General features: G+C 42.3%; 1 protein-coding gene across 17 annotated transcripts in view; it reads right to left on the bottom strand.

Annotated features, from left to right (window-relative positions):
• Positions 1-1,124: 1,124 nt before the first annotated feature.
• SPATA6L (spermatogenesis associated 6 like) overlaps positions 1,125-18,975 on the bottom strand; it is a 94,777-nt gene continuing 76,926 nt past the window's right edge. For 11 of the 17 annotated variants that reach the window (XM_070051625.1, XM_070051660.1, XM_070051630.1 and 8 more), the window contains 6 exons: positions 14,998-15,100; positions 9,696-9,730; positions 8,514-8,698; positions 2,866-2,910; positions 2,173-2,266; positions 1,125-1,227 (listed from right to left, as the gene is read on the bottom strand). In XM_070051625.1, coding sequence (XP_069907726.1) covers positions 1,138-1,227; positions 2,173-2,266; positions 2,866-2,910; positions 8,514-8,698; positions 9,696-9,730; positions 14,998-15,100 — 552 coding nt within the window. In that variant the 3' untranslated portion in view covers positions 1,125-1,137. The remainder of the gene's footprint in view (positions 1,228-2,172; positions 2,267-2,865; positions 2,911-8,513; positions 8,699-9,695; positions 9,731-14,997; positions 15,101-18,975) is intronic. The other 6 variants (XM_070051649.1, XM_070051645.1, XM_070051671.1 and 3 more) reach the window with 2 other exon arrangements.

The raw sequence follows: 18,975 nt of genomic DNA on the forward strand, positions 1-18,975 counted from the left end.
ATCTCTCCATGTGTCTCTATGCCTTTCAAGTATAATTAAAATAAATAAAATTTTAAATACATGTATTTATTTACTAAGCATCAACTATAGAGAAGAGTTAAATAACACAAGGACAGCAGAAGGGTACAGGTGGGAAGGCAGGTTCTTGTTCAGGGCCACAACCTCTATCCATGATCTCACACTGTGCTAAAATGCTGGGTATAAAATGGTGAGCAATGGAGACAGAGTCCCTGATCTCACAGAGGTCTCATTCTAGTAGAAGAAACTGATTTACATAATAGCCCAAATAAAATTATAAGAATAAGTCGTGTTACATTTCACGAAAGAAAGCACAGAATGCTAAACAGTATGTTGGAGGGGGAGGGAGTGTCATGGAAAGGACAGAGAAAAGTCGCCTAGTTCCCCAAGCAGAGTCAGGAAGAAGGGTTCCTGACAACAGAGAAAGCAACAAAGGCAAGGGCCCCAAGATAAGGAACTGAAAGAAGCCAGAGATCTGATAGAGGCAGAGGCAGAGGCATATGGAGAGGGAGAAGGGGAGGGGGTGGGAGTGGGGGAGGGGAGAGGGAGGGAAGAGGGAGAGGGAGAGAAACAACAGGAGCTAAGAGGGTTGGCAGACACACATACTTTCATTATTATACTGAGAGAAGTAGAATGCAGTTCTAAGGTCTCCTCCATGCCTCCTGCACAGCACATTTCTTACTTACTTCATATTAATAACAGGAACCTAAGTTCTTTTAGAAAATTAAGATAAGCATGGCTGCCGCCGTGGCTCACTAGGCTAATCCTCTGACTGTGGCGCCGGCACCCTAGGTTCTAGTCCCAGTCGGGGCGCCAGATTCTGTACCGGTTGCCCCTCTTCCAGGCCAGCTCTCTGCTGTGGCCTGGGAGTGCAGTGGAGGATGGCCCAAGTGCCTGGGCCCTGCACCCCATGGGAGACCAGGAGAAGCCCCTGGCTCCTGGCTTCAGATTAGCGCGGTGTGCCGGCCGCAGCGGCCATTGGAGGGTGAACCAACAGCAAAAGGAAGACCTTTCTCTCTGTCTCTCACTGTGCACTCTGCCTGTCAAAAAAAATTAAAATAAAATAAAATAAAAGATAATCAGCAGTGCTTAAGGTGCTTACTTACACAAGACAACGGCTTAAAAATATCTTTGTTCATGTTGTGGGTATTTCTCCAGAGGACAGCTTGGTCTTTCAAGGATATAATTTATTTCAGGGGCAGAATCTTCCTATAACAAAACAAATCCAGCGATTGCATCGTATGATTATCAATTTCTATTACACTACCCATGTAAGAGGTCTGTACATCCCATACAGACCATGTATGTGGGATTCACTATAAATGTGTGTGTATGTAGACCATCTCCCTGCCACCTCTCCATTTCAAAGGGCTCCCTTTACTTTAAAAGCTTGGGAATTAAATCAAAAAGCAATGACTTTTGAGACAAGAAGTCATTTAGTGCCCCCATGGTTAAGGTCATCAATATTCATTTATAAGTGCCATTCTATAAATCTAGCATTTGCTAGTTTTTATGAAGTCAGGATGACCAGTTCAACTACATGGCATAGTTAAATTTAACCACTGGGGGCACTGTTAACCTTTCCTTTGAATTCTTTAAACTGTTGAGAGGACAATTAGCTGTCTGCTAATTGACACAAGTTGACACAGGTACTGGGTGTTATCATATCTACCAATGGATCAGAAATACCCCTGACACTCCTATATTCAAACAGGAAACACACCTTACTAGATTTCAGAAAAGCTTCCTTCTGTGTTGTGGCTTTACCTGGAACACCACTGTATCCTTCCCTGGATTGGGAGTCTGTATGCAGAGAAGGGGAGTGTGCTGTGGGCCACTGAAGACTGTCAGCTCTGGAAAGGAACGACTGCAGGACCTCTACTTAAGGAATGCCATCTACAAATTAGCTGCTACACACATTGCTTAGATCTAGGCTCCACTGCCTCCTCCTCTGGCAACCTGCCCAAATTCCCAACCAACTCAGACACCTACCACCATATACCCTCAGTTCACCATGTACTGTCTTGTTAAGCATCACAATTTTACACTCATTTTGTGGCTACGTGATTAATGTCCATCTCCCTAACCAGACACTCAGCCACAGTTCCTGTTTCACACTGTCAGCACAGTTCTAGCTTTATCAGAGACACTCACCGTGTCTGGGTGCTGCTGAGCTCTGTGGGATGCCAGAAGACGACACACCCTTTCATGGATCTTCTTCCATGTGGGCTGAGAACAAGGACGAAATCTGCTCAACAGATTAAATGCAGTGGAGTATTATGCTGCTACCAAAAAGCACACTTTTATTTAGAGTACATAACAAGGGTTGATATTTGAAACTTATTCGTAAGAAAAAGGCAGAAACATGTGAAATGGTATGCATAGTGTGATTCTGAGATCTGTATTAAACAGTACAAAGGAAAAGCATTAGGGAATGAAAATAACCAAGATGTTAAGAGCTGTTATGACTATAACTGATGCATTTCTTGTTTATACTTTACTGGGCTTTTCATATATATCTCTGATAAACAAATCCTGCTTTTACATTTAAAATTTAATCCTGAAAACATTAATATAAAATTTAATCCAAACTTTTCACTACCACAATGATTGTAATATTTTAAAATTTTGTTTATTCATTTTTATTTATTTGAAAGGCAGAGAGAAAGAGAGACAGAGGAGTTCTCCCATCTGCTGGTTCACCCTCCATATGGCTGCAACAGCCAGGGCTAACAGTGTCTTTCAATTCCTCAAACAGGGAGCATTTTCTCCCTTCTCACACTGCTCCCTCCGCCTAGAATGTGCCAACTCCTAACCCCATCCCTTCTCTTGCTAACTTCTTCCCACCCTTCAGAGCTGGCTTCAGTCTTGGATTCCTCAGGAAGGACTCTCCTGAGGGGAAAGGAGAAGGAGATCAGCTGCCCTGTTCATGCACTTGGAGTTCCATTTTCCATGCTTCACTCAGAGCACTTCTGTCAGCAGACGCTCTGTCACTGTCTGCCTAATGTCTTTCTACTCCTATACTGAAATTGAGTCTGAGACTCTGATAAATAGTTTATCATAGGACACAACTGGTATTCATATTTTTTTTTATTTGACAGGCAGAGTTAGACAGTGAGACAGAGAGAAAGGTCTTCCTTCCATTGGTTCACTCCCCAAATGGCCGCTACGACCGGTGCGCTGCGCCGACCTGAAGCCAGGAGCCAGGTGCTTCTCCTGGTCTCCCATGCGGGTGCAGGGCCCAAGCACTTGGGCCATCCTCCACTGCACTCCCAGGCCACAGCAGAGAGCTGGCCTGGAAGAGGAGCAACCGGGACTAGAACCCGGCACCCATATGGGATGCTGGCACTGCAGGTGGAGAATTAACCAAATGAGCCACGGCGCTGGCTCCCAACTGGTATTTATATTATAGTAGGGACTCAAACCGGCGACCATATGGGATGCCAGCACTGCAGGTGGTAGCTTTATTCACTAAGCCACAACACCAGCCCCCCCTAATACTTTTTAAGAGTAGAAATATTGGTACCAGCATTGTGGCACAGTTTTCAATGCCAACATCCCATATAAGTGCTGGTTTGACACATCATGCTGAGTGAAGTAAGCCAGTCCCAAAGGGACAAATACCATATGTTCTCCCTGATCGGTGACAACTGACTGAACACCAAAGGGGAAACCTCCTGAAGTGAAGTGGACACTATGAGAAATGGTGACTTGATCAGCATAGCCCTGACTGCTGATGGACAACTTAATACATTATCCCTCATAGTATTTTTTTTGTCTGTTCTACTTGATATGACTGGTTTAATTCTGTAATTATCACACAGTTATTCTTGAGTGTTGAAAATTAACTGAAATGTGATCCCTGTTGAACGTAAGAGTGGGAATAAGAGAGGGAAGAGATGTGTAATTTGGGGCATGCTCGGGCTGACTTGCCCCAATTGGTAGAGTTGGAAACATACCAGGGGATTCCAATTCAATCCCATCAAGGTGGCATGTGCCAATGCCATCTCGCTATTCCAGGTGATCAATTTCAGTTCACAATTGATCATAATGAAAGGACTGAGAGTCAAGGGGAGCACATGGGCAAGTCTAGTATCTGCTGACACCAACCGATAGAATGGATAAAGGGGAGAGTGGTCCAGCATGGGAAGTGAGATGCTCAGCAGACTCATAGAATGGCGGATGTCCTAAATAGCACTCTGGCCTCAGAATCAGCCCTAAAGGCACTCGGATCTGGCTGAAAAGCCCATGAGAGTATTTCAGGCATGGAAAGCCAAGACACTCTGGCAAAAAGATCTCTGTGAGTGAGATCCCAGTGGAAAGAACAGGTCTTCAAAGAGGGAGGTGCCTTTCTCTGAAGGGAGGAGAGAACCTCCACTTTGACTATGACCGTGTCTAAACAAGATAAGAGTCGGAGAACTCAGGGGGCTTCCATAGCCTTGGAAACTCATAACTGGTGCATAGGGAGATTACTGATGCCATAAACAGGAGTGTCAATTTGTGAAGTCAACGGCAGGAGTCACTGTGCACTTACTCCTCATGTAGGATCTCGGTCCTTAACGTGCTGTACACTGAGGCTTAATGCTATAACGAGTACTCAAACAGTATATTTCACTTTGTGTTTCTATGGGGGTGCAAACGATTGAAATCTTTACTTAATGTACACTAAACTGATCTTCTGTAAAAAAAAAAAAAAAAAATTATCAATTCCCAACTTGACTCTCACTGGGATTAAACATGACAATAGGTCTGATCTGATTTCATCATCATTTAAAAAAAATCATCTATTATTTTTCACTTTATGTTTCTGTGTGGGAGCAAACTGTTGAAATACTTACTTAAGGTATGCTAGGCTGATCTTCTGTATATTAAGATAATCGAAAATGAATCTTGACGTGAATGGAGGGGGAGAGGGAGTGGGAAGGGGGGGGTTGTGGGTGGGAGGGACGGTATGGGGGGGGAAGCCATTGTAACACATGAGTCGTACTTTGGAAATTTATATTCATTAAATAAAAGATAAAAAAAAAAAAAGTGCTGGTTTGAGTCCCAGCTGCTCCTCTTCCAAACTAGCTCCCTGCAAACTGCCTGGGAAAGCAACAGAAGATGGCCCAAGTGTTTTGGCCCCTGCCATCCATGTCAAAAACCCAGATGGAGTTCCAGGATTTGGCCTGGCCCAGCCCCCAGCTGCTGCAGCCATTTGGGGAAAAGAATCAATGAATAGAGGCTCTCTCTCTCTCTCTCTATGCGTGTGTGTGTGTGTGTGTGTGTGTGTCCCTCTCTCTCTCTAACTCTGCCTTTCAAATACATAAATCTTTAAAAAGACTAAAAAATATTTTAAAGTGATAAATGAAGTTTAAAAACAGCTACCAGCTGGACATTGCAAATGCTCCCTCACAGGTCTTGAGTAACTCTTACTACCAAAGCAATCCCTGCATTTGTTACCGTTATCTATTCCACATCTATTCCACACATGTGATTCCATTCTCTGAGAGTGGTAAGTTGACAGATGGGAGCAATGCTGCTCCTGGATGCAGTGGGAAGAGACAGGATGTGGTAGAAGGGATATGGCACTATCCAAACGGTAGGACCATTTGTTCCTCCCCTTTGGGGGACTACCATTTCTCACCCTGATAGTTCAAGGGCTTTCTACTTCTTCCACTAAAACTATGGGCTGACACTCATCCCAAAATATAAATCCCAACTTAGCCCCATCACTTTGGCCCTTACTGACTTCATTGCTAAGCTAGCAGAAACCTAGAAAGTGTTTCTCACGCACCCTTGTGATACTGGCACAGACAGCTTGGTTCTGATGGTGTTGATGTGAAAATAACAGTGAGTGAGGTGGGGACAACCCCCGGGTCCTTAGAAGCCTGCCTCAAAGATCCCTCTCAAGTCAACAGGGAATGGAGTCCGCCCCCAGGGCATGAAGGGCATCTCCTACATTCAAAACAGCTGTCTTAAAGACAGTCTCTTCAAGGCCACTTCTCTGAAGTTAACTGACTATCCTGGTCTGCCTGTGACTCAGGCGTTTCCCTGGATGCAGTTTTTTAACATCCCCTGCTAGGCTGCAAGTTCTCAGAAATCAGAAATGTCTTCAATAGTGCTGTTTCCATTTCAGGCCTCACAGGTGATCAGTCCTGTTTTTCCTCTGAGATACTTTTATCACAGAGATTCTGCCCTCCCCTACACACAAATCCTCCTGATTTTGATTCAGTTAACATGAGGTCATTCTGACAGTAGCCAGAGGGGGAATCCCTGGCCTGCTGCATGGATATCCAGGGAAGGCTGGCTGAATGAATGCATAAACCCTCAGATGTAAATAAAGAGAAACAAGGAAGAACTCCCTCCTGCTGGAATTAATCTCCTCTTGCTTTCTCTCCCCTGCACTTAGACTGTTCTTCTGTTAAGTGCATACCACAATCTATCTCATATTTAGAGACACGGGGGTATGTCTGCCTTCCTGTCTAGTGTGTGAACCACTAGAAAACAGAGACATGTTTTGGTCATGTACACTGCACAGAATAGTTGCCCCATAACTGTGAAATCAATGGAGTCTGCCAGAAAAGTTTGCTGTACTGAATGTAAGGAGATTGGAAGATATACACAAACAAGACACATGGAGCTATAGATTTTCCCTAGTTATGGCAGCCGAGAAGCACTTTGTGGCTGAAAGAAAGTGGATCTTTGAAGCCAGTGACATGACGTAGAGGGTAAAACTGCCACCTGCAGTGCGAGCATCCCATATGGACACCAGCTCAAGTCCTGGCTGCTCCACTTCCAATCCAGCTCTCTGGAAAGTAGTGGAGGATGGCCCAAGTCCTTGGGCCCCTGCACCCGTGTGGAGACCCGGAGGAAGCTCCTGGCTCCTGGCTTTCGATCGGCACAGCTCCAGCTGTTGTGGCCACTTGGGGAGTGAACCAGTAGATTGAAGACCTCTCTCTCTCTCTCTCTTTCTCTCTCTCTCTCCCTCTCTGCAACTCTTCATTTCAAATAAATAAATAAATCTAAAAAAGAAGAAAATGGATCTTTGATCATTATACCCATTTTAAAGATGATGAAACTGAGATGGAGAAGACTGACGATTTGTGTGAGATTGCAGCATTTAGGGGCAGATGAGCACTAGAACCCCAGTCTCCTGACCACCCCCATTTGACATTGATTCTTTGGACTGGACAACCTCCCCTGCTCTGCCAGCTTGCTGAGTTCCAGGCTGGTGGTAAGAGCATAAACCAAGGGGGTATGGACACCAGGCACAGAAAGGATGTGATTGTGTCTCTAATTGTCAGTCTCTGTGCCAAACTGATTTTTGAGACCTTTATTATATGATTTTCATCCAATAAAATAACAAATTAAGAATCCACTAGAGTTTAACAGATCTTATTAAAATATTTGACTTGTTTTCCTCAAATTCATGATTTAATATTTTAATACAGCTATTTAATCATTTCTAAAGAGCATTAAAAATGGGTTGCCACTTTCTTAGTCTACTTGCAACTTAATTCCTGTTAAAATTTCAGAACCACTTTTGTTCTGATCCCAGACATCTTGTTGACTATGAGTCTATTAGTAAGCAATCCTGTTATTTTAGTGTGGGATTTATCTTCTTATTCTTGTCACCAGTAATGAAGAGAAAAGCAGATTGGTATATTCTTCATTCAAAAACAGCTATTTTTAAAAAAGATTTATTTACAGAGAGAGAAGGAGAAACAGAGGGAGACAGAGAGAGTGATCTTCCATTCACTGATTCACTCCCCAAATGGCCTCAATGACTGGGGCTGGGGCAGGCCAAAGCCAGGAGCCTAGAACTCTCTCTGGGTCTCCCACATGGGTGGCGGGGCCCAAAGTACATGGACCATCCTCGGCTGCTTTCCCAGGCACAGTAGCAGAGAACTGGATCAGAAATGGAGCAGCCCATGACACAAACCAGTGTCCAGACAGGATGCTGGCATTGCAGGCAGCCACATGACTACTGCCAGGGAGAGGCACCTGCTGACCCTGGCCAGCCCGGCAGTCACATGCAAATGAGTTCTTATTATCTGTGACAGTAATATAAGCAAACCAAGAAACCACATCTAGAAAAAGAAAACAGATTCACATATTAATAATATTTATCTTTGGATGGAAAGACTATGCTGGCTTTTTTCTGCTCCTTTTTGTTTTTCTGTAATTTCCAGACTTTATCTAGCAAAGACTTTCATACTAATGAAATCAAAAGCTTTAGTTTTGAAATTTATGACAAATAAAAATGGGTAGTAAAATAGTATATACGCCCCAGTCAGTTGTCTATTTTGTTTACAACGAACATCCCAAGATATGCATTGCAGAAGCGAGAGAAGGTTAGTTCTGACTCTGGGGTACATTTCAGAAGAAATACTCATTTTTCCCACATCAAGGTATTACCAGCTGAGTGCTGCTAGGAAAGGAAACTGATGAAGCTTCACTCCTCTGGACCACAAAGCACTCCTTGGGTGAAGGCCTGGGGGCTTGCCACTGACCTTTCTCGGAAAAGGAGCTGATCCTGGGGGCTGGGAGTTCTGGAATGCTGGGAGGTGGCAAATGACTCCCGGTAGCAGTCAGCATCCCCTTGGTTCCTGGGTGAGCGCTTTCCAAACTTACTGGAGTCTAAAGGTGATGGTGATCTTCTCCTTAGAATAATCCGTTCATCTGGCTCTTTGATAACCTAAGTGACAGTTATGCATTATTCTTTAGCTGTGGTATTGCTTTTTTGGTTTTGTTTAATTTAGAGCTGCGGTAGGGTGGGGATAAGATGATAGAATATATGCCCAGAGATCTTCAAATCAAAGAAGGGCTGGACTAGAGACTATTAAACACAAATGCTCAGGAATCAAAGTCAAGGGGAAAATAACAAAGTCCATACATCTGCAAAATAAACTCATGGTTTGAACTTTGATTTCTGAGGGTTGGAGATGACTGGGCCTAGAACAAATAAAATTTTTAACAAAATATTTAAATTATATGCCACAAGAAGCATAGTATGCTTAATTCTCTTTACATGCATCTATTCTCATATAGTAACAGACTTTTGACCCTTCACTTTGACAAACCAATCAAACTTGGAGAACAAGTTATTTACCACTTCTACATTTACAGATATTCGATTACAGAAAAAGCATTGAATATCACTATTTTTTTTTATTTGACAGGCAGAGTTAGACAGTGAGAGAGAGAGACAGAGAGAAAGGTCTTCCTTTTCCGTTGGTTCATCCCCTCAATGGCGCGCTGTGCCGATCCGAACCCAGGAGCCAGGTGCCTCCTCCTGGTCTCCCATGCACTTGGGCCATCCTCCACTGCCCTCCTGGGCCACAGCACAGAGGAGGAGCAACCTGGACTAGAACCCGGCACCCATATGGGATGCCGGCGCTGCAGGCGGAGGATTAACCAAGCGAGCCATGGTGCTGGCCTGAATCTCACTACTGATAAAACAGGTATTGGGCCTACAAACACCCTCCTTGGCAAGAAAAGAGCTTTATAGTAGAGGAGCAGACCAATGAAACCCAAAGTAATAGTGGAGCCTGAGCACCCCTTTGCATAAACTCTAATTAAACTGAAGCACTAGCTATACACATATATTTCCCACTGCCAGTTGGAGAAGGCACAATACATGACTTAAGATAGCTGGAAATAAATCATTTTACAAATGCTACTTCTAAAATTACCTTTACGTTAGCTGCAAGGCTGTCAAGAGAAGAAGCTAGAAGAAAGAGGAACAGATGTTTCAATGACTCATTAATACCAGTTAGCCCTAGAACTGCTGTTACAATTATTCCACAGCAGTACAAAAATTTCAAGCATTAAAAACTTAAATGCTCCCTTATAAATTATACTGTCATTTTTAAGTCTCCCTGGGGTCACAGAAATTCTGTCTTTGAGTTTTTCTGTCCTCTTGTCATCAACAATGAGGTTATGTTTAATGACAGCACACATGAAAAGGAGGAGAGTAAAAGCAAGTCCAAAGTGAAGCAACAAGTTCAATAACTCATAAACAGCCTGCAAAACTCATATTTGCCCAGGTTCCCAGAGCCTATGTGGATCTAATACAAGTTGAGTACCCCCTATCCAAGATTCTTGGGACAAGAAGTATTTCAGATTTTAGATTCTGTTGCATTTTAGAATATCTGCATATATATAATGTGATATCTTGGGGATGAGATTCAAGTCTAAGCATGAAATTCATTTATGTTTCATATATACCTTTTACACATAGCCTGAAGGTAATTTTGCGCAATATTTTTAGTGTACTTGCATTTTGACTGTGAGCTGCCACATGACAGGTGTGGAATTTTCCACTTGTGACATCTGTTGATGTTCAAAAATTTTCAGATTTTGGATTAGAGATGCTCAATCTTCATAAAATTCCTACACTTTGCCTCCTCTGCCATTCTCTTTGGTTTTTGTGGAATCCTAGTTATGCAGAATCTCTTACATATATTTGCCCAAGGGAGACATAAATGTTAAATTGAGACACTGAATACATAAGAGCTTAGAGAAACCAAACATGGCAAAAGTTGAAATCATTTTCTAAATAATCATAAAATGGCAGATCAAATGACAGAATGAGAAGGATGACTACAAAGTGAAGTAGTAATTACACACAGAGGAAATCATTATTAAATTTGATTTTTCCAGGTTAGAAAAAAAATCTTTTTGAAATGAGTAACTTGGAAGGCTTCCCCCAGTGTGAATGGCACTTACATAGTGACAAGGGATTTTTCCTTGACTGCTGATTCCCCCATACCACTGGCAGTAAAAAGGAAGACACAAAAAGGGACTTAAATCCTGGTAATTTTCATATCCTCTGGACCCATACATATGCAGGCGTCTCTCTTGTCCAAGCTGCCCTCATCTATCCCAACCCAAACTGGACAGAGAAGCAGCAACACTATATATATTTTCAGCGATAGCCACAAGTCTGGTCTGTGGCCTAGCAAGCCCTTGCTTGCAACACTCGCCTTCCCAGGGACTTGCCTTTGCTCCTAGCTTCTCAAAGTGTAAGCCATGGACCAGCAGCACCAGCATCACCTGGAAATTTATAAGAAAAGGAGGATCCCACCCCAGCCCAGCCCTACTGAATCAGAATCTGCAGTCTCACAAGATCCCCAGGTGATTCAAATGTGTGTTCAAGTTGGAGAAGCACTGGTTTATTCTACCTTAGGCCTGGATGAGTGAGCTGACCTGTGACCTAAGCAAAGGTCTGGCTTGAAAGCTACAGAGATTCCAAGGAGCCCAGAGGTCTGAACGTCTTCTCTAAAAGTAGGTATGCCAAAAATGTGGTGTGTGACCTCTACACACATTGTAACCTCTCTGGAACCTTAGTTCTCCACCTGGCAGGGTTAAGAAAAGACAGAGGCCAATGTGCTGTATGAGTTTCTTCATACTCAAGCCAGCATTAAGCCCAACTTGTCCTCCCCAAGAAAGAACACTGACTGTTGTTTCATTTCCCTATAATAGTAAAGCAAGTGGTGCTCTATAGGCTTCATAATTTTCAATTCAAAGAACTTAAATTAAATGGCAGAAGTGATGAAGCACTTTTGGCTTCAAACTTTATTCTATGTCCTTGGTCAGCTGCAGTCAAACAGTACTGGCTTGAGTTGTCACAAGAGACACTGCAGCCCCTTAAAAGTATAAATCTTTAAATCTCTGATAGGGAACTTATTGTAAGGGGTGGCACAACTCTAGTCCTACCAGGACACAAGGGAATGGGTCACCATCAATCCTTTCTAGCCAGGACACATGGGAATGTGTTACCATTAACCTTTTCTAACCTAAGAGGGTTTTGTTCCCCCAAAGAAACCTTTTATTTAATGAGTACAAATTTTTTAAGTACAACTTTAGGAATAGAATGATTCTTCCTACCATACCTGCCCTGCCACCCCACCTCCTCCTCCCTCTCCCATACCCAGTCCCATTCTCCATTAAGATTCATTTTCAATTACCTTTATACACATAAGAACAACTCTATACTAAGTAAAGATTTCAATAATCTGCACACACATGCATAAAAAAAACTGTTTGAGAACAAGTTTTACAGTTAATTCTTATAATACAACTCATTGAGGACAGAAGTCCTGCATGGGAAGTGCACAATGACTCCTGCTGTTAATTTAACAATTAAGACTCTTATGTATGACGTCAGTGATCACCAGAGGCTCTTGACATGGAAGCCTTTGGAATCCACAGGCTCCATCAGTATTTAGACAAGACCATAAACAAAGTGGAAGTTCTCTCCTCCCTTCAGAGAAAAGCACACCCTTCTTTGATGGCCAATTCTTTCTACTGGGGTCTCTCTCACAGAGATCCTTCATGTGGGACATTTTTTTTACCATAGTGTCTTTGGCTTTTCATGCCTGAAATGCTCTCATGGACTTTTCAGCCAGACCAGAATGCTTTAAGGGCTGATTCTGAGGTCAGAGTGATTTTTTTTAATATTTACTTATTTATTTATTTGCAAGTCAGAGTTACACAGACAGAGAAGAGACAGAGAGAGAGAGAGAGAGGTCTTCCATCTGCTGGTTCACTCCCCAGTTGGCCACAATGGCCAGAACTGCGCCAATCTGATGCCAGGAGCCAGGAGCTTCTTCCAGATCTCCCATGTGGGTGCAGGGGCCCAAGAACTTGGGCCATTTTCTACTGCTTTCCCAGGCCATAGCAGAGAGCTGGATCAGAAGTGGAGCAGCCAGGACTTGAACCGGTGCACATATTGGATACCAGCACTGCAGGTGGCGGCTTTACCTACTAAGCCACAGCGCCAGTCCCCAGAGTGCTATGTAAAGCAGTTGTCATTCTATAAGTCTGCTATGTGGACTGCTTCCCATGTTGGAACATTCTCTCCTTTTTAATTCTATCTATTATTATTACCAGACATTTGATTTTATTTATATGATCCCTTTAACACTTAATCCTAGCCGGCGCCGTGGCTCAATAGGCTAATCCTCCACCTTGCGGCGCCGGCACACCGGGTTCTAGTCCCGGTTGGGGCGCCGGATTCTGTCCCGGTTGCCCCTCTTCCAGGCCAGCTCTCTGCTATGGCCAGGGAGTGCAGTGGAGGATGGCCCAGGTGCTTGGGCCCTGCACCCCATGGGAGACCAGGAAAAGCACCTGGCTCCTGGCTCCTGCCAGGATCAGCGCGGTGCGCCGGCTGCAGCGGCGGCCATTGGAGGGTGAACCAACGGCAAAGGAAGACCTTTCTCTCTCTGTCTCTCTCTCTCACTGTCCACTCTGCCTGTCAAAAAAAAAAAAAAAAACACTTAATCCTATCCATATGATTTTTTTTTTTTTGACAGGGAGAGTTAGACAGTGAGAGAAAGAGAGACAGAGAAAAAGGTCTTCCTTTTCCATTGGTTCACCCCCCAAATGGCTGCCACAGCCAGCACGCTGCACTGATCTGAAGCCAGGAGCCAGGAGCTTCCTCCTGGTCTCCCATGCAGGTGCAGGGCCCAAGCACCTGGGCCATCCTCCACTGCACTCCCAGGCCACAGCAGAGAGCTGGACTGGAAGAGGAGCAACCGGGACAGAATCCGGCACCCCAACCGGAACTAGAACCTGGTGTGCCGGCACCACAGGCGGAGGACTAGCCAAGTGAGCCGCGTCACCGGTCCATATGATCAATTTAACACTTAACATGGTCACTTTAACACTTAAGATGGCATTTTTACCACTCAGCTTAATGGGATTTGGGCTCCGATAGCAAATTTTTAAACTGTACTCTTAGAAGTAAGTCCGTAGGAATGTATGTAGAACTATACAGCTTTACAGTTACAAACTTCTTCTTCCTTCTCTTATCCCCACTCCTATTTTTTACTGAGAACTATTTTCAATTGACTTTATACACATGATTAACTCTATGTTAAGAGTACAGTAAACAGTATGAAGAAGAGAAAAAAAAAACTGTTCCTCAACAGTCAAGACAAGAGCTGTTCAAGTCATTTAAGTCATTGTTTCTTAAAGTATCAATTTCACTTCTACAGATTACCTTTTAGATACTCTATTAGTTATCATAGATCAGGGAGAATATACCACTAAGTACGATGTTTTCCAGATTAGCCCAAGAGTTTTAAAGAAGTGCATGAATGCCTGAACTTCACTGCCATGACCTTAGCTATTGATATGGTTCATATAATTTTCAGTCATAAGGTAAATACTTCCAAAGGAGACTGTAACCTAGTAATTCTTAACATGTGGTCCTAGGACCTCCCCAGGACCCTAAGATCTTTTAGGAGATCTGCAAGGTCACACAGTTTCCATAATGAAACTAAAACATGATTTGCCTTTTGCACTCTCATTCTCTCGTGACTGTACAAGGAAGTTTACCAAAAACTACAATAACATGTCATAACCCAACCATTCTGATGGCTAATAGAATATGTGCTAGTGGTGTTTTTTTTTTTCATTTTTAAATTTTTAATTTAGACAATCTCCGTATCAACAAAAGTTCTTTGGGGTTCTCAGTAATATATAAGAATGAAAGTTCTTTAAAAGCTTGAAACCCCCCACCTTAACCTAACTGCTTCAAATAAAGCTGGCTCCCCTCCTTGCTGACACAGAATCTGATAAGTCAAATGTTACTGTCTCCTAATATCCATTAATCTCCTACTCTTTCCCAACCACAGCTCATGTCAAGAGCCTCTGGTGGTTGGGTTTGTTAGCTGTCAGTGGTGCCTTTGCAAAGAGTTCACACCAGGACAAGCTGCTCTCTACTTTGCCAAGCCAGCTAGGAACCAGTGCAATGTCTGATTAGCAATACTACTCAGAACAATCTGTACTACAGGAGTTCTCAAAAGAACACCTTTGCAGCTGACTCTGCTCCAAGGGAACATGGCCTTGGAAATCTCCACAGCTGGAGGGTACTTAAGAAGCAGCCTCACAGTTTCCAAAGTAACCCATGATTCCTCAGAATGAAAGAAAAGTAGGACATGTTGGTTTCCATATTATCTATACAGGAGTAACAAGAAACTCAAGTACCTCTTCTCATTGGAAATGGAAAATTTGAAAACTCAGCTTTTCTTCTAGATTTCCGTGAATAATGCTCTGAATTATTCTCACCAAAGGGTTTTGCACTGTCCACCTGAAAAATAAAGAAATAACACTTTAATCCATTGTAGTTTGTATTATCCTTTCCTTGTTACCCATAATGCCTTTCTCCCCTGAAATTACCTGTTCTACAGGTTAGAAAAGGGAAGGTTAGTAAACAACCTAAACCCAGCCTCTGAGTACATGACATGTTATATGCTTTAGGAGAAACCATGGCCCATGTTAACCGAGTCTAGAATACAAGAATATGAGCTAAACATTAGCATAAGGAACCAAAGTCGACACAAATCATATTTTGACAATTTGCAAGGACTGAACTCTAAAAGAGAACAAGTGAAGCATTATTTTGGAATCTTTTCAATCAGAATAGTTTCACATTCCTGCACAGCAGAAGCTGTGCTGGCCCAGGCACAGCCCTTCCTCATAGCAGGGAATGGCCACCAGGAGACACTGCAGTCTTCCACTTTCCCTTCCACTCCATGTCCACATTCTTGAAAAAAGAATAGTATTAACTCCAGATTTTTCTAAAGAAAAGTTGGGTGACATTATCTACAAACACGTCAAAACATCTGAAATAGAGATTCTTCCAAAATATGTACAACACAAAGTTGCTGGATTTTTTTACCTTACTTATTTCTGTTATTTTTTTCATTTTAATAAGAGGTTGTAATACTACATTTCATTCTACTTCAAGAAATATGCAGATTGCAATCTACAGTCTTGGCTACATCACACCTCTCAATTCTATTTCTTCCACTTAAGGAAACATCAACTAGCATCAGAAAATCTGGCTAAATAAAAAAGTTAATACATAAAATCACTTATAAAAGAACTTGGCACAATGAAATAGCTGTTTAAGCAAGTATTAAATAAAATAATATAAAAAATTTCCTTCAAAAACCTAACAAGATTTTAAAGGTTACTTAGTCCATAAGGTTTGGACTAAAGTTGTATTTTACAAAAATGTACACACAGAATGAAATAAATACACTGTTCAGCAAAATCAAATTAACAGTATTTTTATGAGCCATATTTAGAGGCTGTTATATTTTTGCCAATTAGCTTTAACCAAGCCACCAAGAAGAAAACAGCTGTTCTGTATCTGTAGATGAAATTACCTATAGACAGATAGCAGTTCTGCAGTTTCCAGTCAAACAATTCTGTTCTATCTACAGATCAGATCTGTACTGTCACCTCATCAGCACCTTGACTTTGAGACTTTATACCAGACATTTCATAGCCTGTGTCAAACATACAAACATCATCACTGTCACTGTAAGCCAAAATACCAACTTAATGACACTATCAATAGTTAACAATCTGGAGAATGAAACATCAACAAGAACAAAAAATGGTATTCATAAAGAGTATGAAATGATACAGACAGAAAATGCTTTCAATATAATGTTAACTGAAATGCACTGGAAAGCCAGTCAACTTGATGGAAAAAATAAAGCTTGTGAATATTTTTTTAAAAAAGATGACAAAATACCTCAAATTAATGACTTTCTGCTGGTGAGAATATGGACAATTTTTTCTTGAACTTTTCCATATTTCCCATTACTTTTAGAGCACAGTAGTAAAAGAAATTTTAAGAAAACTCAAAGGACTAGACTGAGTTGATTTTTTAAAACTTCGAGAGGGAGAGAGAGAGACAGAGATACAGCCCCCATCTGCTGGTTCACTCCCCAGATGCCCTCAACAACTGGGATCTGGCTGAGGGCCAATGCTGGGAGCCAGAAATACAATCCAGGTCTCCCACATGGGTAGCAGGAATCCAATTATTCAAGTCATCACCACTGTCATACAGGGCCTGCATTGGTAGGAAGCTGAAGTGAGGAGCTAGAGCCAGGAATAGAACCCAGGCACATCCATATTGGACACAAATGTCTTAAAATGGCACCTTTTTTAAATATTCAGTTATTTATTTGAAAGGCAGTTACAGAGAGTGAGAAGCAGAGTCGGGGTTGGGGGGAGGGGATCTTCTATCTTCAGGTTCACTTCCCAAATGAACTCAACAGCCAGGGCTAGGCCAGGCCAAAATGAGCCTTTTTGTTGTTGTTGTTATATAGGTTTTTTTTTATTTAATAAATGTGAATTTACAAAGTGCAACTTGTGTATTGTTGTGGCTTACCCCCCAACCTCCCTCCCTCCCGTGGCCCTCCCCTCTCCCACTCCCTCTCCCATCCTGCCCTTCATCGAGTTTCATTTTCAATTACCTTCATATACTGAATATCAACTTAGTATATACTAAGCAAGGATTTCAACAGATTGTACTCACACAACCACACAAGGTATAGGGTATTGTTCGACTAGTAGTGTTGTTTTTAAGTTTCATAGTAAAACACATTAAGGACAGAGATCCTATGTGGGGAGCATGTACCTAGTGACTCCCGTTGTTTATTTAACAATTGGCACTCTTATTTTTGACGTCAGCAATCACCCGAGACTCTTGCTATGAGCTGTCTAGGCTATGGAAGCCCCCTGAGTTCACCGACTCTGAACTTGTTTAGTCAAGGCCGTATCACAGTGGAGGTTCCTTCCTCCCTTCAGAGAAAGGCGCCTCTCTCCTTGATGGCCTGTTCCTTCCGCTGGGGTGTTGTCACCAGGATCCTTCATTTAGATTGTTTTTTGCCACCGTGTCATGGCTTTCCATGCCTGTGAGACTCTCATGGACCTTTTAGCCAGATCCGAATGTCCCAAGGGTTGATTCTGAGGCAGGAATGCTGCCATTCTATGAGTCTGCTGTGTGTCCTGTTTCCCTGCAGTATCATTCTCTCCCTTTTAATTCTATCCTTCGTTATTTGCTTACACTGGTCTTATTTGTGAAATCTCATCGACACATACTCTATCTTTTTGATCGGTTGTGTATTTATACTTATCACTTTACCAAGTGCGCTGGCATTGGTACCTGCCTCCTTGGTAAGACTGAATTGAAATCCCCTGTCAAATTTCTAGTTCCACCATTGGAGGTAAGTCCGAGTAAGCATGTGCCAACCTATATATCGCCTCCCTCTCTTATTCCCACTCCTATGTTTAACAGAGATCACTTTTCTGTTAATTTTAAATGCCTAAGAATATTGTGCATTGATTACAGAGTTCAACCAGTGGTCTTATGTAGAACAAACAGAGTAACAACAACAACAACAAAAAAAAAATACTAAAAGGAATAAAATAGTAAGTTGTTCCTCAACAGTCAAGACAAGGGCTGATCATGTCATTGTCTCTCATAGTGTCCATTTCACTTCAACGGGTTTCCTTTTAGATGCTCGTTTAGTTGCCATCGATCAGGGAGAACATATGATATTTGTCCCTTTTGGACTGGCTTATTTCACTCAGCATGATGTTTCCCAGCTTCTTCCATTTTGTTGTAAATGCCCGGATTTCATTGTTTTTTTAAAGCTGTATAGTGTTCCATAGAGTACATATCCCATAGTTTCTTTATCCAGTCATCCGTTGATGGACATTTAGGATGACTCCATGTGTTAGCTATTGTGAATTGAGCTGCAACAAATATTGAGGTGCAAATGGCTCTTTTTTTCTGCCCTTTAATTCCATTTGGGTATATTCCAAGGGCTGGGTCCTGTGGTAGTGCTATATTCAGGTTTCTGAGGACTCTTCAAACTGTCTTCCATAGTGGCTTTACCAGTTTGCATTCCCACCAACAGTGGATTAGTGTCCCTTTTTCCCCACATCCTCGCCAGCATCTATTGTTGGTTGATTTCTGTATGTAAGCCAATCTAACCGGAGTGAGGTGAAACCTCATTGTGGTTTTGATCTGCATTTCCCTGATGGCTAGGGATCCTGAGCATTTTTTCATGTGTCTGTTGGCCATTTGGATTTCCTATTTTGAAAAATGTCTGTTAAGGTCCTTGGCCCATTTTTTTATTGGGTTGCTTGTTTTGATTT

The sequence above is a fragment of the Oryctolagus cuniculus genome, chromosome 1, assembly GCF_964237555.1.
Source record: "Oryctolagus cuniculus chromosome 1, mOryCun1.1, whole genome shotgun sequence".
NCBI lineage: Eukaryota > Metazoa > Chordata > Mammalia > Lagomorpha > Leporidae > Oryctolagus > Oryctolagus cuniculus.